We start from the raw sequence: 25164 nt of genomic DNA, 5'->3' as shown, positions 1-25164 counted from the left end.
CAACGACGGCCACGGCCACGCTCACGACAAGTTATATCGCCGAGTAGTTCGAAAAGAAAGTAAAAAAAAAGTGCCGTAGTGAAAAAAATTTCGGTTTTACGTGCCAATATCACGATCTGAATTTGAGGCACGCCGTAGTAAGGGACTCCGTATAATGACCACCTGGTGATCATTAATGCGCCCCCAATGCACGGGACGCGGGCATTTTTGCATTTCGCCCCCTTCTAAATGCGGCTGCCGCGGCCCGGATTTGGCCCCGCGACCTCGTGATTAGCAGCGCAACAGCATAGCGGCTAAGCCACCACGGTGCGTAAGTGTAATCGTGGCCCACTGGTTAGAACATGGGGCTGCTATGCTGGTAGACCTATGTTGCGCGCAGAGTGGACGTATATGGTTATATGCGGTGTGAGCGGTGAAATGAACAAGTGGGCAACGACTATGACGTGCCAAGACGAGCTGCTATGGTGCATCGATTACCTGTGCACGTGCCCAGCGGAGAGAAGAAAAAGAAGCAGGTGGAAGGGGCGCGTAAGAGAGTTCGGAGGGAGACCGCGATCGTGACAGAGGTGTCGGAACCCAGAAGGTTGTGTCCATGGCGTGGTAGCAGCTGCCTGCCAAGTTCCTGACGCAAGGACGCGCCAGGCTCCCACCTGTCCGGACGGTTATCAAGCATCAAAACGCAGCCCACAATTGGCGAACGACGCATGGACGTCCAAACTGGGCAAAGCCAGCGTCTCTATCGCCGTAACCGGAACGCTCTTGGGCACCAAAAGGGTGACCGGTCCTTTCCTCCTCCACATGCAAGCCCGACGCGCTACTGCGCCGTCGACTGCCGCTGCTAGATAAAACCTGCGCTAGCGTGGAACTTCGCAGCCAGTATCTCCGCAAGTCCCATTGAGATAAAGGAAGCGGAGGAAAGAAGTCAGCAGCGGCTGAAGAAGCAGCCTGTCAGACGACGGGTATTGGCTCCTGCCTATGCTTGGTTCTCCTGAGCCTTCGGCTTAACGTCTACGGCTGGTTTCTTTCTGAGGGAAGTCCAGCAGAGCACAGACCACAGCCTCTGTGCTCCTGGCCTTCCGTCCTGGCCTACCTTCCTGCACCGTCTTGCCCTGTCGTCTCACCGCCCTGCTTCAGCTAAGGTTCCCGAGTGGCAGCCCACTCGACGCCTGCACAAATCTGGTCAGGATCTCTTCCGACACAGCACCGAAACACATGGTGATATGTGAACTTCTATGATTTATGTAGTTTGAAGACTAGTTATTGACTCCATACTTAGAGAGTGTTGTAATTCATATTTGGTTGAAGTTTTATGTCATTGAAGTGTTAAAAGGTATGTTTCTGTGCTTGCTACAGGTAGCGTATGTTTCGTGTTTTCTTTCCTAAATTGGTTTGTACTGAACAAATTGAAAAACAGTTTAAGCTTTCAAAATGCGCTACCACGATTTTGCGTTGCCCCATGAAATCCTTCCAGGTTCTTCTATGTACAGTTCTGTCTTGCATATTACCGCACGCTCTGCTCTCTCTAAGCATGACCAGATTGCCTATCTCCTTGACGAATTCTGTTTTCAGTATAGTATTTTAATGCTTACTCAAACATGGTATTGCCACGGGTGTGCAATGCTCCATCTTAATGGATACAACAACTTTTTTATCCATCGCAGTAGTCGTAGGGGCGTTGGCGTCGCTTTTTATGTTAAAGCTTCTAAAGAATATGAGGGGAAACACGGGGAATGCGGGAGATGGAAATTCAAGACGATGAACAAAACGAGAACAAGGTGAAAGCAGGAGCCAACGTTTCGACAAGTGGACTTGTCTTTTTCAAGGCGACGTATGCTTTGCTCACCACATATATACACCTATATCCACCTATACCACCTACATACCCACCTAACCCCAGCTATATATACTGTGGCGAGGAAAGCAAACGTCGCATTGAAGAAGACAAGTCCACTTGTCGAAACGTTGGCTCCTGCTTTCACCTTGTTCTCGTTTTGCTCATCGTAACGAATATGAGGTAATATCAGATTATACATGCATTACAAATCATTACGAGGTGCTAACACTGAAACGAAACGCTGACGTCATTACTGCCGCTTATCACCCACCAAATGGGAATTTGAGCACTTTATCAACTTTTTTGAAAACTTCTTGCAATTTGTCTCCACAACTAGTTTGAAAGTCGTTTGTGGTGGAGACTTTAATATAGATACCCTTGAAGCTAGCACCTGCGCTCAAGATTTCAACAACACCGTTTCTTCCACAGGCTTTGTGAATATAATCACTACGCTGACACGCATCACTGTACTAACTCCATCGACACATGATTTGTTTATTACCAACGCTGAAACTAGAATCGCTGATGCCGGAACATTAGCCTCTGACTCAAGTGACCACTGCCCAATCTTCATAATTTTCTCCCCCCCCCCCCCCAGAGTTCATAAATATAGTCGAAGGGACGCAAATACAGTGCAGTATGTATCAGACGATGCATTACTTTTATTTAAGCGTGACATCAGTGCTGAAGATTGGTCTTTTCTATTCGGAATAAACAACGTGAATGATGCATATTCGAAGTTCATTAAAATTTTTCAGTGAATATACGCTATACATTTTCCTTTTACAATTTTCAAACCGTCAAAAAGAATAAGAAAACCTTGGGTCACTCCTGCCCATAGGATGCTATTAATAAGAAAAGTCGATTATTTCCCACCTTTTTACGTACAAGAGCACCATGTGACTTGAAAAATTTTAAAACTTTCAGAAATAAACTTTACGCCGAGCTTAGGTCGGCAAAGTTGGGATATTATCACCGGTTGTTTTCTGATATAAAGAAACAGCAACCTGACGCCGCATGGAAAGTGCTAAACAGGGTTCTCGGTCGCGAAAGTAAAACTGAAATGATCTCTCAAAGTTAACGCACAATAACCGTGAAATAGTTGGTCAGGCGCTTTTTGATCATTTTAACCAAGCGTTTCTAAAATACGCTCTTCCAGATAGTAACCTAGAGCCTATCAGACCATCAAACAATTGCCCTGCTGAGAGCTCTCCTCTGCATGTGATAAGTGAAGCTGAAGTTTATCGAACATTTCTAGGGTCTAAAGAACAGCAAGGCTTTAGATATAGATAGCCTACAAATAAAGCCCATAAAATATGTTATCGAATGCATTACACCTGCGCTCGCTCACATATTCAGTCTCACTATTCAATCAGGTCAAATTCCTGGCGCACTGAAACGATCCAAGGAAACAGTCATTTAGAAAGGGGGCAATAAAAACGAGACAAAAAAATTATAGGCCAATATCTGTGATACCAATTTTTTCTGAAGGCTTAGAAAAGATATTGTTTTCTCGGCTAACTAACTTCATTGACAAAATAAATCGTCTTTCCGACGCTCAGTTTGGTTTTAGAAAAGGACGCTTTACTGAAACAGGTTCATTAACTCAAAAGAAAGTGTTCTAAAAAACATTGAAAATAAACATATAACTCTCGGTCTTTTCGCAGATTACAATAGGGCTTTCGATTAACTTAACCATAACATACTTATACCAAAACTCTAGAACTACGGGGTTCGGTTTATGGTAAGCAGCTCGAACTATTCCGTTCGTACTTAGCCAACAGGACTCAGTGTGTACATTGGTAATCACCATTCCTCTCCCCTTAATATAAAATGTGGTGTGGCCAAACCCAGTATTTTAGGTCCTCTTTTGTTTAACGTATATATAAACGATATTGTCCGTATTGACACAAGCACAAAATTTATCATATATGCCGATGACAGCACTATCCTACTCTTCGGAAATGATGAAGCCGATCTAGCGTTAAGATGTAATCCCGTCCTTGAGAAGCTCGTATTTTGATCAAAGCCTAACTGCCTCAAAATTAACGCAGCTAAAACCAAGGTACTTCTCTTGCGTGTAAAAAATAAGGTAATCAATATGCACCAGGATATATACTGCGATGGGCACAGGATCTAAATTGTCAATGAATATAAAATTCTCGAAGTAACAATTAGCACAAATCTCACATGGGATTTGCATGTTGACAGCTTATGCAAAAAACTTTCAATGACCACCGGAGCTCTATCGCAGTGCCATGCAATTCTCCCAGTGGAAGGAAAAAACCAAATTTATTTTGCATTGTTCGCTTCCAATATTAATTACTGTAGTTTCGTTTGGTCGACCACTACACAAATGAATATTACGAGGAGTTGTTTATTACAAAAGAGAGTTGTTTGCAATATCGCAAATATTGATTATTTAGCTTCCACAAAAAATTATTTCAGGTTGTACAACATTAATAAAATACAGCATATGTATGAATTTCCTGCTCTGCGTTCATTCTTTCTGTCTTCACCCACTTTTAAAAACTTTGTTAACACAATAGCACTGCTTCAGCAATATGCCAATGTTCGTACAGGTGAAGCTACATACATTATTAATTCCTTTTTTTCACAGAAGCTAAATCCTCCTGTGTCTGCTTGTATTTCACATTGTAGTGTTTTAGAATGTAATATCTCTTCCTGATATATTATATGTGTTTGTATGTATGCATATGTGCATTCATATATATATATATATACCTATATATATATACATGGTATTTTCCCCTGTCTTTCTTTATATTCAACTTTTTTATGTATTTTTTTCTGCTGTAGATAAGCATTTATTTTTCACTTACAGGAACATATCTAGTATTGCGTATTCTTATAGTGTATTCTTATTCTGCTGAACTGTTATGTTTATGTTTAATGGTTCGACATGCACGTCGAGGTGAAGCCCTGCCTTGAATATGGTGTCCGGGCCTCTGTCAAGCTGCAGACCGCAGCTTTTAGGCCTGTCCACCACAAAACTTGGTTTGGAAAAATAAAGAACTTGAATTTGAATTTGAATTACCGCCCCACGTAGGTAACTAAGGAGTTACTCGAATGCAATAGATTATTCTTACGTTACTTTCCTGCGAAACTCTTATTAACTAAGCACAGATAGAGGAAAGAGAACCAGCGGGCTCGGCACTCTCAGGGAGTCCTCTGCTGCTTTTCACACATTGCTTATGTTCACTGACAACTGATTTCCAAAAAAAAAATGTCGTTGGTGTTCAGTCGTTTTTGTTGCGAAGACATCAGCAACGGCACTAAAAGCTCGCTTGGTGCACGCGCTGGACGGAAGCGCGGGGTTCTAACCTATACGGATCTTGCTAACATATACGGTTACTCAGCATCTAGACTCTCTGTGAAGCACATCGCTTCACTGTTGCTGATAATTGTAGAAGACGCCCTCGCTTGGGCTAGTGAAAAGTTGAGAAAATCGTCCACATTTGACTTCGTAGCATCAATGTGGCCATCGCTAATCGAGACGTACCAGCACTTGCTCCATTTGCCGGCCATCATCTGGCAGAGCATTGAGTCTAGAAAATAATTATTGAGCTCCAGGGCTTGCCTGTCTGAAAATCCGCGAGGATGCTTCGTGGCCCGATCTCGGGCGTTCTACTGCAGTTGCCGATGAATTCAGGTTCTCAAAGCAGCGTCGCCTCTTACAGCTTGCCTCGTCAACAACGTAATCAGTTGCATGTAATTTGTCACTGAAAAAAAAAGTACTCGACTTGTAGTGAGTGTTGCCGAGCTAACAATCTAATCATAAAATTATAATATTACCAAAAATGTTAACGGATTACATGTAATTCGTTGTGCGCAAATCTGTTGTTAACATGTAGTGCATTACGCACGAGCATATGTAGAACGCCCATCTTGTTAGCTTTTCTTTGCTGTTTTTATTTTTAGATTTAGCGTTTTCATCAGGACCAGTATGTTTGAATCTCTGCGGTATGTGTAGATGTCTAACATGGGGACAAGGGCAGCCTTGATTTCTGGGAATAGCCCTCTCTAACGTCGCCTATATTCAAATTTGTCTACAGCTATGAAACATCTACAGCAAAACCGTACGGTGAATATATTGCTAAAAAGGTAATTAAGAACTAAGCCTCTGAGATACTAAATTCTCGCGCTTTCGGCATTGCACAATGGCCGATTGTTAAAATGTCAAGACAACTATCGCAGCTTTCGCAAACATGTTTCGTTCTTTACAGGACGAAGGAAACCTTGATTTCTACTCTATGTGGGAATTTGAAGGTACCGACACGACGTCCTCGAGGCCTACTGTTCTTGTTACCGATCTGCCGCCTTGGATGTACTACATGGCAAGTCTTGAAGGTTGCCTTGGTAAAAACTGTAGCGCTACAGTAAATACAACATTCAGAACACCACCAAAATGTAAGCACGCAAATCTTAAAACACTCCTCAAGTTGAAATATACACTGCGGAAAAGCACACATCTACGAATGTGTTATGCATGGTGCATGTATGCTAAGAAAGCTGTTTAATGTAGGAAAAATTATTAGAATTGTTATGAACCAATGCATTGTAGCTTGCTACTAGGTGTCGGCTTAAGTGTGCGGGTAAGAAGACTGAAAAGAAAAGCCTCGGTCAAAAAAATTCTGTTAGAAACTGTCATCAAGCCGTTTATATTATATATCTCCAATTGCATTTAACACGAACGTGTGTGACAACGGCATGACAGCGACGAAGATGAAGCTGGCGTGATGATGACGGTGACGAAATGGGCGGATGGACGGTCCCGCCACCTGAGAGCCTAGCGCAACGCCCCAAGGCCCGTTCGCCAATCCAAGAAAACCGTGGAAAGCTCTGAAAAAGAAAAAAAAAGAAAGCATTCGCTTAAAATGATCTAGCAGCAATTTTTTTTTGAGTTTATCATCGAGTTCGCTGTCTGACAGAAAAACCACAATGTACTCCATGGCCTGACGAGCAGAGTATTTCGCCCATTGGGCCCAAACCAGCTATTGCATTAAATCGACAGTGGCCCGAATGTGACACTACCTTTAGTGTCACATTCGTGCCACTGGCGATTTAATGCAATAGCTGGTAATGCTACTTCTTGTGTCCCGCGATGAAAATTTACGGGATGAAAGCTACAATACGTGCCGATTACAATTTATACACTGACAGTTGTGATAATGAAGGCGGCGTATCGTTTCGTACAAAAGGAAAGTACCCTTTGGGGACATGTTCCTAAAGCAATACTTTTGCATGGAAGATATAAGACCGTGAAAAAAAAGGCACTATTGCTGATGTCGCTGCTTCCTACACGCTGTATGCCATTGTACGAAGCGGTCATCCAATGTTATATAAGCAGAACCCTGTAAACCTAAATCACCTAAACGGATTGCCACCTAAACGAAACAACAACCTTTAATTTGGTTTGTTTTGTATTTGGCTAACGCAAGAAAACATTCCCTATTCGGAATGAAAATTTTCGAATTTCTCTCTAAACGCAAAAGAAGCTAGCGGTGAGAGAAAGAGAGAAGAAAGTTTATTAATGAATGCTCCGGCAATTTTGTTGTGGTGGCCTCATGTGGCGGCTCGAAGCTGTAAAGGATCTTTTTTAGAAAGAGGCAGGATCTGAAATAATTTTTCTTGGCGTCACCTTTCTTTTTTTGTATTCACCAAGCCCTTCTTAAAAAGGGTGGCAAAGACTCAAAGAGGCACAAATCTGACAGATGTTTAATGCACGTCCTGTACTACGTGGAACTCCTCGTAACGCCACCACTCGCCTCATAGGCGACCGAAATAAGGACAACCGAAATTTTTCGGACGCCTCATAGCGCACGGCTCGATAATTTGGACTGTGTCTGCACGAGCACTTGTTATTCTGCCGCCGACAAGCGCAGTAGGAGCCATGCTTTTGCTTTGTCATGCCGCCAGCGAGTCCTCGAAATGGAAACTAGCGAAGTCTCCTCTATCCAGCAGCCACCGACGACGCCCAGAACACGATACAAATTAGCTGCTACATTTGATTCCTTACGCTTAACAAATCTGACAGTGGTACGAAGGTGCATGTCATATAGTGGTGCACCTCTGCACATCTTTCTCATAAGCGGCACTCCTGTTAATGGGAAAACATTTGTCTGGCTCGTTGAGGTACCGTTTGAGGAGGCTCTACTGCATTTTATTCAATGCCACTTTATGCACTCTTTTAATTGGCGGAATGTGGCAAACGAATTCGACGACGTGCAATTTGCCATCATTTGCCTCTTTCCCTCCCGCTACCCTTCAGCTTATCCCGTAGGGAACTGCTGGTGAACGCCACACAAGTGCCGCCAAATGTAATTACATGATACCGTGCTAACACAGCGCGAACCCGACATGCTGGGACCTAGGGTGGTAAACAGCTGACATTGTATTTTGCACAGAGCAGAATATTCAAAATTATTTTCTTTTGTTGCCTCTCTCTCTCTCTCGCCCTTCCACCCTTCAAAGTCTTACCAAACCCCGTTCTAGTCAGAGCTGTATCTACAAGCAACAGCTCGTTCGAGCTCGCCTGGTCGTTCCCGAAAGACGATGTCCGCCTCTACAACGGCTTCCGTGTGCGCTACTGTCGCACGAGCGCTGCGTCGTGTCTCCAGGTTTACACCGAGAAACAAGAACTGACTGTGCGCGGGCTTGATTCGGGCGTGACCTACGATGTCGGAGTGCGCGCACAGTTCGGAAGTACTGGCGGACGGCTGATGATCGGGTCGCCTGCTTCGGCATCCGTGACTACGTGTAAAGACTGTAAGTGCTACGTTCGCCTTTTCTACGCAGACCGGTCAGTGTTGTTGTTCGACGCCTGCGTGAACCTGCTCCTTCGGTTTAGCCCGCAGCGATAGCAACTCCCGTGGCTCACGAGTGCTTGTGCAGACGCCATTTTTTCTATTGCGAGTGCCGTTTTATCCTTGCAATGATCGCGAGAAGGAAAGCAGTGAGTCATCTGCAGAGAACGTACCATACTCGGCCTGGATTTCATGCTGGAGAACAGAAGCCCCTGTTTTTTTAATTTATGCCGTAGGCCATACTAGCGCCAGTAAATAAAAGAAAAAGTAAGGAGCGGGGGAGGAAGTAGAAAGCAGCCAGTACCTAAAGGTCCGCCTCGGGTTACACAAAACATTTTGACGAAGTGTGAGAGGTTCAGAATGTGTCATTAAGTAATCGCTACTTAGTGAATTTCCGTACAGAAGCCATAAAGTCCCGTTTGGAATAAAAGAAGGGTGTAAAAAAGCACAGGCACAGGCAGCCGAGTAAACTTTAATTTTACGTTTTTTTTAAGTGCACAGAAACATATGCCTTTCACCTAGCTTTGAAGATAACTCACTGAAATGTTAAAATGATGATCGCAATTTGATACGCCCAACCAGAGAAGAAAAGTGTAAAAGTAGTGCACCTCACCAGCACTAGCCTATTAGTACGTGCTGAAAACTTGAAGGATAACGCATAAGCTACGGAATGAGCTTGCCCAGCGAGTGGTGGAACGCAAAAAAAAAAGGAAAATGCGGATCCCAGGCACATTTTGGCATCTATGTGAAGTGAAGCTTTTGTGAAGCTTTTGTGAAGCAAATGGTATAAACTGGCCCGTTTAATTCGTGCGTCTTTCGCGTAAAAGAAACTGGTGCACCCGCGTGTGTTGTCACGCATCCGTGCTATGCGCAATGTGACAAACTTCCATGTATTGCCTCGCAAAAAAATGTGGGGTTTTACGTACCAAAAGCCCGCTACGATTCTCAGGCACGTCCGGGTGGGGGACTCGAGAACAACTCCGACTACCTGGGGTTCTTGCAAAGTGCACTCCAATGCGCGGTACATGGGAGTTTTCTTTTTTTCGTACCCCCGGCGAAATGCGGCTCTCGCAGGCCGGAATTCAGATCCCGCGCCATCGGGCTGAGCAGCACAACACCATAGCCGCAACACCACCACGGGGGGTCGTGTATTGCCCAGCATTTCTCCCTTTTTTTTTCTTTTCTTACGTGTGTTAAATGTGCCGCCGCTTCTTGGACAATTCCCAATTGTATAGGTATGCACCATAGTGCAGGGTGATCCTTTTTAACTTTTAGAGCAGAATTCTTTTCCTTGAGCTGAATTATTCGAATAGGCGGACATTACTAACACGAGAAATCTAAACACATAATCAACTAATTAAGGGAAATTCACTAATTATGGTCTTAAATCTATTATCTTGCAGCACATATTGCCATTTGCCAATTCTATCCGGTGAGCTTGCAAGACGTATCCACTTGAAATGAATTTCCCAGATGGCATCGGTTTCGAGACATTATTTCCCAAAGTGTGGAACGAGCTACATGGGCGCTGCAGTTACTTTTTCGCTGTAATGGATAAAAGAGCGTTTTATTAAAAAAAAGTAAGTCGGATGACAGTGTTTTTTAGGGCAAGTTTAATGGGGCATATCTCCAAGCTGGCGTCATTCTGGAAATTTATTCCAAGAGGATACGTCTTGCAAACTGCCCGGCTACAATTGCTTAAATGCAATACGTGAGGTGAAGAAATTCATTCAAAAGATAATTAGTATAATTTTGTTAATTCGTTGAATATGTGTTTCGATTTATTGTGCAGGTGCTGTCCTCCTCTCTGATTAATCCCGCTCAAGGACTGACATTATGTTATCTACAACAGCTTATTTTTTCTTGATTTATTAAAACTTAAAAATGGTCACTCTGCATAAAAATAAGCACCATGAACACGCGGCTATTATCTGAAAGCGCTATAGCTCACGTTGGCATGATAGATGTGCGCGTATACGTGAAAGAGAAGCTTAATGTTTAGAGCATGGTGCTGCTGTGCTGGCGGACCGAGGTTGGGCAATATAAGAGCCCCCATGGTAGAGTGTATAAGCGCGACTGAACGAGGACGTAGAAAGAAACAGATACACAGACCCACCGCGGTGGCCGCGTATGTAACCGCAATGTTTACCGCGAAACGGTCGCCGCGAATGCTATTCACGAAAGCGAGCTTTGTGGTAGAGAAAAATTATGCAGATCCCACACATTGTGGGAATCGGTGTAAGCGAAGCTTTCCGTGCTGAACGCTTTGATTGACGGTAAGCAGCGGGCATGCTGACGGCTAAAGCCTAATTCCTTCAACGTTTAGGCTAACGCGAGAGTGGTGAGTTGATGTTAAACGTTACCTTGCGTGTGCCACTGCTGTTTGTCTGCGTGGTACACAGAAGACACAGGAAGAGGCGTTTGCTCGGGGTGTTGTTGTGCGCCATATTTCATAACCTCTGAGAGGGTTGAGCGTTGTCATTTCCTCACATGGCAGATCACATTGCCGCAGAAGTATTAAACTTGAATTGGATTATGGGGCTGTACATTCCAAAACCACACTCGGATTACGAGAGAAGCCGTAGTGAGGGTCTCCGGATTTATTTTGACGCCGTGACGTTCTGTAACGTGTCCCAAAATCTAAGTGCACGTGCGTTTTCTATTTCGCCCCCGTCGAAGTGCGGCTGCCACGATTGGGATCAAATCCACGACCTCTAGCAATGCCATAGCCGCAAAGCTAACGCGGTGGGCACAGAAGTGTTGATTTGACGGTCGACCATTCCGTAGTGTCTCTTGGACCTGCGAGGCGCTTTAATTAATGCGGCTCCCCTTCTGCACGCCCTCCGTAAGTTTCCCGCTTGACATATTTGCATGGCGTTTATTTTTCAAAAATAGCAGCAACGTACTGTACCGTATCTTCAACTTGTACGCGTACGCTCTCGTACGCTACTGACTGGATGCAGCTGTACGAGAGAGGAGGAGACCAGTGACCCTAACCAATCAGCAGCGGCCGAAATGGACAGTCCACTAGGTGGACTCTTACAGAATACCCCCCCCCCCCCTGTTTCCCCGCAACCGCTATCGCATAGTAGTGGGGTATCCTTGCGTTCTCATGTCACTTCCCCCCTCTCTTACATCGGCACTGCCTCTTCTCCTTCTCCTTCTTATCCTCTCGAAAGTTCTATTTGCGTCCCCTCTAACCTCGCACGTTAGTAGAAAGGGAAGCGCTGCACTTTCTGCAATGCTAATGAGGGGAGTCACGGATAATTACAGCTATCAGGCGGCTAACGTGGCGACGGCCAGGGAGCTCCAGAGGGCATTGTGTACATTCAACGTGGTGGGGTGAAAACGAGTTTCTCCCGTCGCCTTTCTCTCTTACTCGCGTCTGTCATCTATATACACGCTGTGAACCACCCCTCGACGTGGTGTGCGCGACGGCAGAAGCGTACAGCAGCAGCAGCAGCAGCAGCAGCAGCAGCAGCAGCAGCAGCAGCAGCAGCAGCAGCAGCAGCAGCAGCAGCAGCAGCAGCAGCAGCAGCAGCAACGAAAAAGTCGAAGGAAGCGGCAAAGAAAGCTTCGCTTTAAAAAAAAAATTACCGACGATTACGTTACTTCCTAATGCGAAATTTGAGCGCAGCAAATAAGCTGTTTCACCTTTTCGATAGATTGAGGCAAAGAAATCGAGCAACACATGTATGCGCTATCACAGAATTTTTTTTTACTTATCACACGTATTCCTTCAACAAAGACTCCACTAACAGTTCTTGACAGTCATGAAGGAAGCTTTGTGGTCGGAGAAATAGACTGATATATGTTCGACTTGGTACACCAAGGCTTGATTCTCAAAGACGAGATCTATACAAGTGCCTCGCGAGGTTGTCACAGCCGTGGGACGCGTTACGAGCGAGAGGAACGGGATGTTCTCCCGCATAAGTGTTTGGAAATTGCTGTTTGTCTTTATGTCAACATTAAAGTCCCCCACTACTAACATCGGTGTGGATCGATGGACGGTTAATGCGAGTTGCAGGAAGTGCACGACGTCTTTCGTGAGTGCGGTAGCGGACTCACGAAAGCGGTATCAGTCGGTCGCTGCTAGCGCTGGGGGGATGAAAGGGGGGCGGAGCTGGTTACGAGGCCGACGACAACGCCGACGCGAAACCCAGGAACGGACGCCAAAGAGCCATTTGTGTAGCCAGCCCTCCTCCACAGTCTCTCCTCCTCCCTTCCATCATCCTCCCTCGCCCGGAGAGCCGACAGCGCGCATGCGCGGCGGCGGAGCAGATTCGTCGGCGAGCTGGTTTCGAGGCCGACGACAACGCCGACGCGAAACCCAGGAACGGACGCCAAAGAGCTGCGCTCTAAAACACGGCGTCTTGCGTGGGCCACGATGCGGCGGAGGCGAGCGCCAGCTGGAGGTATTCCAAGGAACCGGAGGCACCACTCCGTGGCGCCGAGATACCCACGCTCCGTCGTGCGCAAATGGAGGACGTGAATCGTAGAAGCGCTGGGAAAGGGCTTTTTTGAGTTTTCGCGTAATAGAATTATGTTCTTTGCTATAGTCAAATTACAAGCCGAGAGCTATCATGTCGATGGGATGTGTGTCTGCCGTAGTTACGATTTTTCCGTGTATTTTAGCTTGAGAAATTCAATGAGTTCAGTAAATTCCTTGCGTCACATGGATGGCCTGGAATGGGTGGTTCGAAAATGTTTTTTTTTCCCTGTAACTACATACCACGCCGGACGCCCGGCGCCAACGCGGAACACCGGACGCCGAGACGGGACTTTCGGTGACACAGGCTTCACGCTGTCGCGTTAATAGATCTGCCAAGCCCGAAGAGACAGGAGGAAAATAGGTGGTTTGCATTGGAGAGCAAATGGTGGTAGCCGATGTTAGACCTGAGATTAAATAGAAGCAGTGGAGTTACGCAAGCCATTTATTGGGGAGATCAGACAGGGATTAGGATCACAGAATCGGCGCCAAATCCGCCGCGGTGGAATAGCGGCTATGGTGTTGCGCTGCTAAGCACGAGGTTCCGGCATCGAATCCAGGCCGTGGCGGCCGCATTTCGTTGAGGGCGAAATTAAAAAAAAAAAGAAAGAAAACTATGTCCCGTGCTTTGAGGGCACGTCAAAGAACCCCGGGTGGGCAAATTATTCCGGACTCCCCCACTATGGTGTGTCTCATAATTACAACGTGGTTGCGGCACGTAAAACCCCAGGATTGCATTAGTAGAATCACCGCGAATGGAACAGAAATGCAGTGAAGGACGGCAGTAGAATAGGTGGTCTGATGAGGGGAAGAAATGAGCAGGTGCAGATGGGAGTCAGGGGCTGACGCAAGGAAAGCGATTATTGGAGATCGCTGGGGGTGACAACCCTGCAAGCAGACATATCGATGTTCACGAAGACGACAAGACAGCCACCATGAGCACACAGTATAAGGCGCTTTTTTCAGTGAACGCTCGAAGGGCGTTTGGACAGTACAGTGGGGCCTCCTAACATTTTTTCTAATGAATCTACAAAGGTAACAGTTGGCCTCAATAGACATTAACAGGGCGTTCGCCAAGAAAAAAAAAAGACGCCAGCATATGTTATTTTAAATCAGTCGTATGGTGGCTATTCATCGTTATCCCCCAGTGATATCCGCTTACACTGCAAAAAGCTGGTCTCCGATGCACGTGAAGACAACGTGAACCGCGAAGCTGACTCCGCTATTTCATCCATGTTGCAAAGCGTTTACCAACGCACTTTATCTTTCAAGCCATTTTGCGACTTCGAGTTCGCTGTACACTTATTGAAGATTCATCTAATCTTGAGAAGCAGTAATGTAAAGACGCACACATCTATTTAATACGTGAATCGTTTAATTACCAAACCGCTCAACGTATTGAACTACATGTAAAATAATAAACCCATAATAGCAAATAGAATGATATATGCTTATTAATACACCGACCCCTTCCTATATTTCATCAGACAGGTCGGGTGAACCCACTAAGGTCTTTTCTTTATTTATTTTAGATGTGTGTCGCACTTATTTGGCAGGTTTCGCGAACAATACCTTGGACATGCCTACGGACAGTTCTTGGCACAGCCACTTTAGGCAAAGTTCTGCACAATCACGTCAGTGCAATGAATCACCCGCGCTCAAATTGACCCAACTGCACCTCCTAACACCCGCGGTGGTTGCTTAGTGGCTACGGTGTTGGGCTGCTAAGCACAAGGTCGCGGAATCGAATCCCGGCCACGGCGGCCGCATTTAGATGGGGGTGAAATGCGAAAATACCCGTGTACTTGATTTCTGTGCACGTTAAAGAACCCCAAGTGGTCCAAATTTCCAGGATCCCCAGCTACAGCGGGCCTCATAATCAGGTCATCGTTTTCGCATGGAAAACCTTATAATTTATTTGTTTGCACTACCTAACGTCACTTGCATAGGATTTCCCTCCCCGCAATCAGTGTCAACGGAAGATCAGCCATTTTCTATATCTGTACGATCCGCGATGGCTAGAGTGGACCTGCGTGCATCAATATTTCCAAACGGTGCCAACACTTAGTCTTGGTATGCTATTCCCTATCCCAAACTGGGTGACACCAATACGCCAAACACGCGAACTATCAAACCAGCGAATACGCGCTGCTCGTTGGCCTTCGCCTTGTCCATGTGGAATGACAGTGTCGGAAAATGCTTTTTGTAACGAGAGACAACTTGTACCCGCATTTAGTAACAGTCTATGTTATGTTAAGTTTGCTTTTTTTTTCTTCCCTTTTTTTGTTATCGTGCGCTGCGCCGAATGGCCGATAACGGCGGCGCCGCGGTGTCTGAGCCAATAACAAATATTTAATGGACTCTTAGAGCGCGCCGTACCCAACCCCAGCTTTCTAAAGCCGCGTGGCGACCGAAATGCGCCATACGACCATCTGTTTTATATACTACGGGCGGGCTCTATACCACGTGCAGGCTATATGCGTGCAGGGGCCCTATAACGTAAAACTATTCCAATATGTTTTTATTCCAATCTCCTGACGTGAAATTTGCGTAACCGCCGACGGAAGCACCGGATGGTGACCCGCAGGGTTGTCTGAACAGACCAATCAAACGCTGTCCTCGTTTATAGGATGTCACATTTGTTTGCACTGAAAACGCATAATATTGCCTACACTGAGCGGCTTGTTTTATCTAACTGGCTGACGAGAGGCGAGGAGCATGCTCAAGTAAAGAGGGACTCGATGGGGCCGAGCCAGTGCACTGAAAATTGATAACCGGATGGAGAGGGTGGTGCCGGCGTCTGCGATTGGTCTGCTTTCCCTTACTGAGCTTGCGGGGGCTGTTCGAAAATCATGGCGGCATGCAACGGAAGCTTAAGAATGCCGCTAAAACTGATGCTCAGCTAAGAAGACTTGTCCGAACGAGGATCTAAACTTACTGAAAATGCTCGAAAACGTTACACGGCCACGGAAAATAGCTTTATTTTTTGTACGCAAATAAACCCATGCTCTGCGGCAGGTGCAAGTAGCCAGTGCCTAATCAGTCATTCCTTTCAGAAAGGGACAGCCGGGGCCTATTCAGAAAAAAAAAAATCAGTTTTTTTCGGCATAATAATGCATCTATAACGCGTACCCGTCACTTTGACGTGGTGAGTTTTCGCGGTTTTGTGACGTCACGTGACAGGCAGGTGAAGTGGGAGTAGCCCGAAAACTTTTGACCAATGGCCGAGGCCTAATGGCGAAAAATTGTCCAATCAGAAACAACTATTTTTTTTTGTTCTGTCCTATCAGGCATAACCAGTGTGTACACGTCATATCAGATGGGGAGCTGTCATGGTTTTCGTGACTTCGCCTGACATGCAGGCAAAGTGGGGAAGGGGGCGAGGGGTCCAAAAATGTTTTTGACCAATCGCGGAGGGCTGATTGCAGAATTGGAATAAAAAAGTTTGGAATAGCTTTACGTTATAGCATCCCAGGCTTATTTTTGCAGAGCCATGTCAAGACTACATATACAGTATAACCATGGCCCACCATACGGTCTATTATGCGCCGTGCTGTGTTTGATCTTGTACAGCCGAATGCTTTCACTTGAATGCGCCACGGATGAAGATTGGGGATATAGGCCGGAACGCCGCGTTCACTATCTCACATAATGCTGATAGAGCCGCGTAGATTCCAGGGGCGGAATCTTATAACGGTTCGGAAAACGAACCATTCACTTCGCCGCTTACGTCACTAAATGTGCCACTCCCAAGCCGGTGGTGGAAGAAGGGGAGGACGCGACCAATAGGTGAGAGGGTGCCACCTATGAAGTGTACGTCATTATATGACAAGCTAATCAAGGAACTGCATAATGTTTCTGCTTGCTAAATAAACATAAAATATAAATTAAATATTATACGGCAAGTTCTAAAGTATAAAGGTGTCATGGCGGGCGTTTACACAATGAAAAAGTAATTTATTATTGTCATTTTTTTATTCTCAGCGGACAGGCGGTATCGCAAGCGTAAATGAGTTGGCAGAGCGCAGCGCTATATGTCGTCTGCTACCAGGAGCTCGCACGATGCACGCAACAGGAACGCACTGCCAGCACTTCTTAAATCTCGAGCGCGACAAAACCCTGAACTTGTTCTTAGGCCACCTTTACTAGCCAACCATATCAATTTTACTTCTTTTTTCGCCCTTCGGCATCGGCTCAGACATGACTCGCTCACTGCCGCGTTGGCGATATATCCCTGCGATCTGCCCCACGGCGCGTCCCATGATAGAAGCAATGGATCTTGAAATCGAACATTACGATATACGGGCCCTGCATTGCGTGCGCGAAGTAAAATTGAAGAGCGTGGTGCTGACGATGCGCATTGTACCATGAAATTGAGGAACAAATGCGGCCCTTTCGAAGTAGAGAAAAAAGGGCAGCCAAATATGAGATCTCATCAATAATCTTCCCAACCTCACTAGTTTTATCAGCCAAACGAAGGAAGCGCTCAACCAGCCGAGGCTGAACCACTCTGATTGCTGAACGGCGATGTGCGAGCTATTCACGCTGGCGATAGCACTGGGAATCCAATCTCACCATGCAAATATCTCCTTGGCATTGGCTTTGAAGCGGAGGTCTTGGGAAAGCTGACCCAGCCCTTCTACCTCCCTACACAGTAATTCCGAGATCAACTTTGTGGACAATGTCGGCAGCAGGGGTCTAGGCCATTCCGATCAATGCTTCGCTTCCGACCGAGATCTAGGAGCTGCAGGTCGGTGGCGAGGAACCGCAGCGCGCAATTCCGTCCTCTGTGTGGAATGACCACTGGTGTGCTTGCACCCGAGTCTCCTCGAGTTCGTAGCGTAGCCTAGAAAGCGTCTAGTTAGAAAGCCGGCGGAGGGGGTGCAAATAATTATCCGTCATCTCTTCGAACGCGTATCACCCTTCCAGCCGTGTTCGACACCGAAAGAGCAACGCCAAGTAGACGACAAAGGCAAGTGATAGCCTCCGAGTGAACCAACGCACGCGCCCGGATCCCCTCTTAGCTCACGAAGGGTTCGGTTTGAAAATTATTCATAGATGCGTGACGTGATTGAAATTTGCGGTGCCGCACCGCTGTCTCTGACGACTTCTGACGCAAGCAAAATTTTTACCAATCAGGTGAGGGCAAGTGAGCGGTTCCCCTTCCGAACCGCTATAAGATTCGGCCCCTGGATAAAGGTTCAATAGGCCCATTGCTGCGCCGATAGATCGCAGTGTTGTCGGCGTTGGAAGAGGAAAGAACCCCTGAGTAGCGCAATTGTTGCTAGGGTTCCCTGTATAGTTTCTCGTACATGGCTCCCAACTGAACAATGCCGGGACAGCTGTTCCTAATCCACCCTATTCCGCCTTATTCCACGTACACACCTTAATATACTCCATTCCACCCTAAGGCACCTAATTACACCCTAATCAATGTTGATCCACCTTAATTCACCTTAATCCAACTTATTCTACCTTAATCCACCTTCCATGGTGACGACGCTCTTTCTGACCACTCGTTGTGGACAACACCGGCTTTTCTGCCTCACGGGGCGTATAATTCTTTCCAATTAATTCAAACATTCACTGCCACCTGTGTTTTGCTATACGAAGCTTTAATCGGCGAACACGAGTCGAATCCAGTGAGCCGTCATTCCTCTCTATCTTATACACTGCAGAGATTCACGAGACCCGTACCGCAGATGTTTTTTTTTTCTCAAGACCAAATGGGGTATGGCAGTCGTTTTTACTTTGAAAATAGACTTACTCTTCTGACGTACCTCTAAGTAATATTATTTGAGCGTGTACAGTCGACCAAAAAAGTTTACGGACCAAGAGATCTGACAAAAAGCTGAATATCTCCTCACCCTCAAAACGCGGCTTGTTATTCCCATTTCCAGTCTTTAGTGGTAGGTGCGAACAACATTGTGATGCACGGTTTTATAGGCTGATATTAAAGACTGCTCGTATCTTTAGCATTTTCTCAGATCCTGTGGTCCGTAAACTTTTTTGGTCGACTGTACGTCCAACGCACCTTAAAAGGAAAATGTTCAAAGTGAATCAGGTGTGTTCGAAGGACTTTCAGAAATACTGTGGCGTTCGTTTAAAGAATTGAAGGGGTACTTCGGACGTACCTTTGGCCACAACCTAAACGTAAAGCTCAAGTGACCACGATAATATATGCATTGACTCATTGACTAGAGAACAATTCTGCTATGCAAATGTTTCTAAACAGAAAAAAAATGAGCAGGAATCACGCTCTTACGTATTTATGTCCTTGTTCTCAGTGCTTTTCCGTTGTTATTGTTGTCTCCAGTAGTGCAATTTTATTCTTCTCCCACACCCCTCAAGAGTGATGGTAAAAGAGCTACATTTAGGGAAACATTGTTTTCTCTAGGTTAGGTGTCGCAAAAAAATTACAAACTAAAGAGCTCAGAACTTCAGAAGAAGAAGACGCTCAGAGCCCAGAGCCCCATATTTTTTCCTTATAGCCTAACTTCAACGTTTTAAAATAAGCTCTACATATGTTTTGTGTGGCGACAATTTTGTGTGTATCACACGTACGCAGTCCCCGACATAGAGGTCACCGATGAAGCAACAATTCCAGACCACGTTTGAACCTATTTGCTACGCTGGGAGTGCGTCAACAGCAACGTCGATTACTTCCAGGTATGATTCACTAAAGCAAGGAAAGCAAGTAAGAGGTATTTAAGATTCCAAATTATGACGTCGAGTGAATTTAAAGCCATGAGGCTATGCTGAAGCCCCATGGGGTCATGATGGTGTCGTCTAGTCTTCCATATGCTCATCATGGAAATGTCTGTAGTGGATCGTTATTGACACAAGTGGATGACATTGACAAGGCTTGCCTGTGATCACTTGTAACGCAAAAGAATTTGCCAGCAACAGTAAGCGGTGGTATGTCCTCTTGCAGTACAGCGAAAAAAATTTCTTCGCGATGATGTAGCGTGATCTTTTAACTCGCTGACTACAATCTTCTGCCTGAAACTCGCGGTTGTTGCAGAGAGCCACTTACATTTTCTTTACTATGATTAATATAACAGCTTACAATTTTTAAATTTTTTTCTCATTCAGTGGTTGTACTACCCAGTGGCACATACCCAGTGACGCGAGTTGGTGTCAAAGAGGTTCACCTAATACCAAAACCTGCCCAGTGGCACATATCTAGTGACCCAAGTTAGCGTGAAAGAGGGTCGTTGAATAGCGGCACCTACAGAGTGCCACATACCGGGTGGCGCAAGTTAGTCCCACGGCTGGTTCAGAAGCCGGTTCCTTCACCACCGCAGCCCAATGCTCTACCAATCATACCATGGAGAAACATCGACCCAATATGGCGAGAAAAGAGTTAGACAGACAGGCCGACGGGCACATAGACATCTGGAAGTGCGTGAAGTGTCCCAAGAATGCAAATCGCATTAAAACCGAAACCCACATGACAGAAAGCGTTGGTGTTGTTTCATCATACTCTCAGTCACTCGCATTGGTCTGCATTAACCTTGGCAACGTTTAACTTTCAAGCGCTCCAAAAAAATACCAGTCGAGTAAGTTTATGTATACACTTACCGTATAATCTCGAGTAAGTCGCACCCGTTTGACGTAGTAGTTCTGTGGAAACCCGCAAGGTGGAGATAAGTAGTGAACAAAGGGAAAATCAGACATCCATCCTTTCGTAGCAATTGCTACAAAGGAAACCCAAAGGAAACCATTGGGTTTCCTTCGTAGCGATTGCTACGAACGGGTGGATGTCTGATTTTCCCTTTATTCATTACTTCTCTCCAGCTTGCGGGTTTCCACAGAACTACTATACGTCAAACTCTTGCCTTTGCTTCGTGTTGTCGACAAATTTGACTTCGCCCTGCCATCTGCTAGCCTCCTGGTTAGCTCAGGTGGTAGAGCGGCTGTTCCGGAAAGGCGGTGGTCCCGGGTTGGAGTCCCGGACCGGAACAATTTTTTCTTCAACTATGAGGCTTTTCTTTCGAGGAACCCGTATGGGTTTCCTTTGTAGCAAAATGTTACGAACGGGTGGATGTCTGATTTTCTCTTTATTCATTGTCGCACCCGTGTATGGACCACTTCCCTAAATTGGCAGCCCAAAATTTTGCGAAAAAAATATTCCAACCGAGGAGCAATCGAGTTGGGTGTATTGTTGCGGCGTGCGTGCATCAGTGTAGTTTCTTGCTCAGCATTCCTTCGCATGCCGCCACTAAATGGCGAGACCCGCCGTGGTTGCTCAGTGGCTATGTTGTTGGGCTGCTGAGCACGAGGTCGCGGGATCTCATCCCGGCCCCTGTGGCCGCATTTCCTTGGGGGCGAAAACACCTGTGTACTTAGATTTATATGCTCGTTAAAGAACCCCAGGTGGTCGAAATTTCCGGAGTCTTCGAGTACGGCGTGCCTCATAATCAGAACGTGGTTTTGGCACGTAGAAGCCCATAATTTTTTAAATGGCGAGAGCGGTGCTTTTACCTCTGACCTCCGGGATCCGGCCGCGACCAGTTCCTCCATGTTCCTCTATGACATTGCGCAAGTCGCCGGCGCCATCTTTTCTATGTGCGATTAGCCTTCGCAGCCACCCGAGTCAGCTCCTTCGGCTCATCTGTCAGCTTCCAGAAGAACGCGAAGAAGCGTTTGATAGCGTCCGACGCTGCATTTAACTCTAGGTTGCCACGAACGCCGAGGAGTGCGGCAAACGAAGAGCCGGCCGAAACTTCAGCGTCGACTGCAAGTGCTTATGTCGGTGGCTGAAACAGAAGGAAGCGCTCGTCGCAACAAAAATAATCGAGGAAGGAGTTCCGTGGGAAAGCGGCCAAGTTCCTGGAAATAGTATTAAGAAAAGCAAGGCCCTTACACGATCGAGTCTATACAGTATTTTAATATAATGAATCTTCGAAAAGTTGTGCGACGTCCCGTTTGAAAAGTCGCCCCATTTTTTTCCTTTTCTATTATCTGTGATCAGAGTCTTACTGCCATAATTGCTTTATTTTTTTTGGATATGTGTTTTGTGAACAAGAATTATATCCGCACTGCATACCTTACACCTTAAGGCGACATCAAAATATCTAAGGTTCGCGAAATTATTAGCAACTGAACCACTAACAAATTCCGAGAAGGTAAGCCTTTTATCGCAGGTTTTCAACTGTGATTGAAAGCAATCTGAGGCAGCTGGTTACGTGAGATAAGTTTGGGAACTCACATAGGAACGGCCTCGTACACAACACGCTGAGCATAAATGCCTTGTATAAAACTCAGGAACCTCACAATATTTAAAAAAATAGGGGATGAATCCAAATTAATCATACGGCAATGACACAATGCGACAGCACTGAATCAAGGCACAGAGCACAATATGCATGAGGTCAGAGCGCAAATCTTACGTGTGGTGACGAAGGCTTTAAACTTATGAATCAGAACGATGGTGGCCGCTGACTACAACGCACAGTGTATAAGGCATTGTACTGTCCGGCTGGCACAAGTCGGAGGGGATACAAATATCCACGTGTTAAAGCAGAAGCAGCGGAATAAAAAATATATCAAAAGGGATAATCACGACGTTAAATAAACGGCGAGTATAATTATCAGGGAAAGGATGTTGGAGGGAAGGAGTTCCTTGCAACGGCTTTCCTCTGTTACCGTACCGTGCATTGTGTGGAGTGAAGCTAGTTCCGGCGTCATGTTAAGCTCAGCATCAACACCGCAAATGAACACAAGAAGTTCGGCTGCGTCACATCCGTTGACTCATCTAGCGTAAGAACGAGAACCCCCTCCTCTTGTCATCGGAAGCCCCACCCCCGGCCCCGGGTCATTGAGAGACCTACGCGTGCCCAATCCGACCCGCGTGCCATAGTTTGAAAATCTGTGTATATTAGATTCACAAAATGGCTGCCAAGGGAATGGAAGCGCAATCGAGTGCGACAGAGAATTAGGTGGTGTGATAAAGCTACGAAATTTTTCGGCGCAACTAGGATTCAGCCTGCGCAAGACACTAGAGACACTAGACACTTTTCGCTAGGAAAGGCATCTTTTCCTGCATTGCACCTGAAATTATCATGATTATGATGATGATATTGATGTTAAAATGATCCTAAAAATCAGGAATGACAGGAACTAAAACCGCAGTATTAACAATGTGTCTTATTGCGGGTTTCGCTTGCATCTCATATGTTGTTGCTCTGAGACATTCAGTGTTGCGCACTTGCTGAAACCTATCTGCGTAGCTTAGGGGCTGGATTCAGAAACATTTTCGTTCATGTGTGCTGTTTGTCATTGGCTGGCCCCCTTCGCTAATAAAATGCCCGGCGTCAGAATTTGCACGCACAATTATGGGATGCTATAATGTAAACCCATTCCAAACTTTTCTACTCCTGTTCTGCAATCATCCTTCAACGATCGGTAAAAAAAAATGTCCAACCACCCCCACTTCACGCGTCTGTCACGCGGCATCACGAAAAGCGCGAAAATGCCACATTTACCCGCCGTGGTTGCTCAGTGGCTATGGTGTTGGGCTGCTGAGCACGAGGTCGCGGGATCGAATCCCGGCCACGGCGGCCGCATTTCGATGGGGGCGAAAATGCGAAAACACCCGTGTGCTTAGATTTAGGTGCACGTTAAAGAACCCCAGGTGGTCAAAATTTCCGGAGTCCTCCACTACGGCGTGCCTCATAATCAGAAAGTGGTTTTGGCACGTAAAACCCCAAATATTATTAAAATGCCACATCTGACACGATGTATGCGCACTCATTATGCATAATTATACCAAACGAAAAAAAAAATACATATTTATGAATCGATGCCTTTTTCGCCATTAACCCTCTGCTATTGGCCAAACGCTTGCAGGCCATGCCCACTTTGTCTTTATTTTACGGGACGTCCCAAAACCGCGAAAGCGCACCGCGTTGATGTGACGTGTACGCGTTAAAAACGCATTAGTATACCGAACAAAACTGAATTTCTTCTTGAATAGCCGTAGACTGCCCCCGTTCCGAAAGGAATAGAAGATGGCTCACCGGCGATAGCTCTGGCACTGGATAATGGGAGCTGCCGTGGAGCATGGATTTCTTTGCGTACCATAAGCACTTTTGCGTATCAGTATAACGCTATCGAGCACTTTCGGCACGTATACGACATCGCTGTGCCAACTCTTCTTTGCTGAGCATCCATTATGGCGACAATTTTAACCTTCCGTTGCACGCCGCTGCGATTTTGGACCAGCCACCGCAAGCTCAGGGGAAACAGACCAATCACAGACGCCAGCACTGCACTCTTTATCCGGTTACCTAACTTTACTTTGCTGACTTGGCCCCCTCGAAACTTTCTTCACTTGAGCGTGCTCCTCGCCTCTTGTCAGTCAATTAGATTAGAAAAACTGCTCAATGTTGGCAATGCTATTCGCTTTGAAAGGAAAAAGTGACCTTCTTTCAACGAGGAGCGCCTTTGATTGGTCTTTTCAAACAACGCTGCTGGTCACCGCCCGATGCTTGCGCCGGTGTTTACGTAAATTTGACTGACAGGAGATTGGGATAGAAGCAGATTAGAATATTTTTGCATTATAGGGCCCCTGGCGTAAGAGATTTTTGTGAATGCGGGCACTGACCTGAAAATTAGGACATCTACGAGTGCGTGTGCGTCGGTTGCGCTAATTTAAGGCCGCTGCTAAGCACGGTTTCTCTGTTTTCCTCAGTACAAAACAGCGGAAGGAACACCCTGGATCCGGTGCACTCATTTGGTTAACTGCGCTGTCACGGTTGATAAGGGACGGAGCACCGCGTTCTCAAGTGGATACCTACGGCTGACTAACCAAGTGACGAACTTCGACTTCAATCTTTGGGTCCGCGGCTGTAATGACTCTGGATGCGGAGGAGAACGCTCTCTGTCAGTGAACTCATACGTTCCAGGTATAACGTTCAACCCTTTTCGTACTTATAGTTTCATATCTATCCAAATTACATAACACTTCAGATGATTCTTTGCCGACATGGTAAGCAACAACGCCGGTA

At 46.0% G+C, this 25164-nt stretch overlaps 1 protein-coding gene across 1 annotated transcript in view; it reads left to right on the top strand.

The window, feature by feature from the left end:
* LOC139052197 (uncharacterized) overlaps positions 1-25164 on the top strand; it is a 119046-nt gene that overhangs the window by 74963 nt on the left and 18919 nt on the right. The window contains exons 6-9 of the mRNA XM_070529269.1: positions 6082-6192; positions 8330-8623; positions 19719-19819; positions 24849-25062. Of these exons, the coding sequence (XP_070385370.1) occupies positions 6082-6192; positions 8330-8350 (132 nt within the window). The 3' untranslated portion in view covers positions 8351-8623; positions 19719-19819; positions 24849-25062. The remainder of the gene's footprint in view (positions 1-6081; positions 6193-8329; positions 8624-19718; positions 19820-24848; positions 25063-25164) is intronic.

The sequence above is a fragment of the Dermacentor albipictus genome, unplaced genomic scaffold (assembly GCF_038994185.2).
Source record: "Dermacentor albipictus isolate Rhodes 1998 colony unplaced genomic scaffold, USDA_Dalb.pri_finalv2 scaffold_19, whole genome shotgun sequence".
Taxonomy (NCBI): domain Eukaryota; kingdom Metazoa; phylum Arthropoda; class Arachnida; order Ixodida; family Ixodidae; genus Dermacentor; species Dermacentor albipictus.
This window is presented reverse-complemented; position numbering and strand designations above follow the sequence as displayed.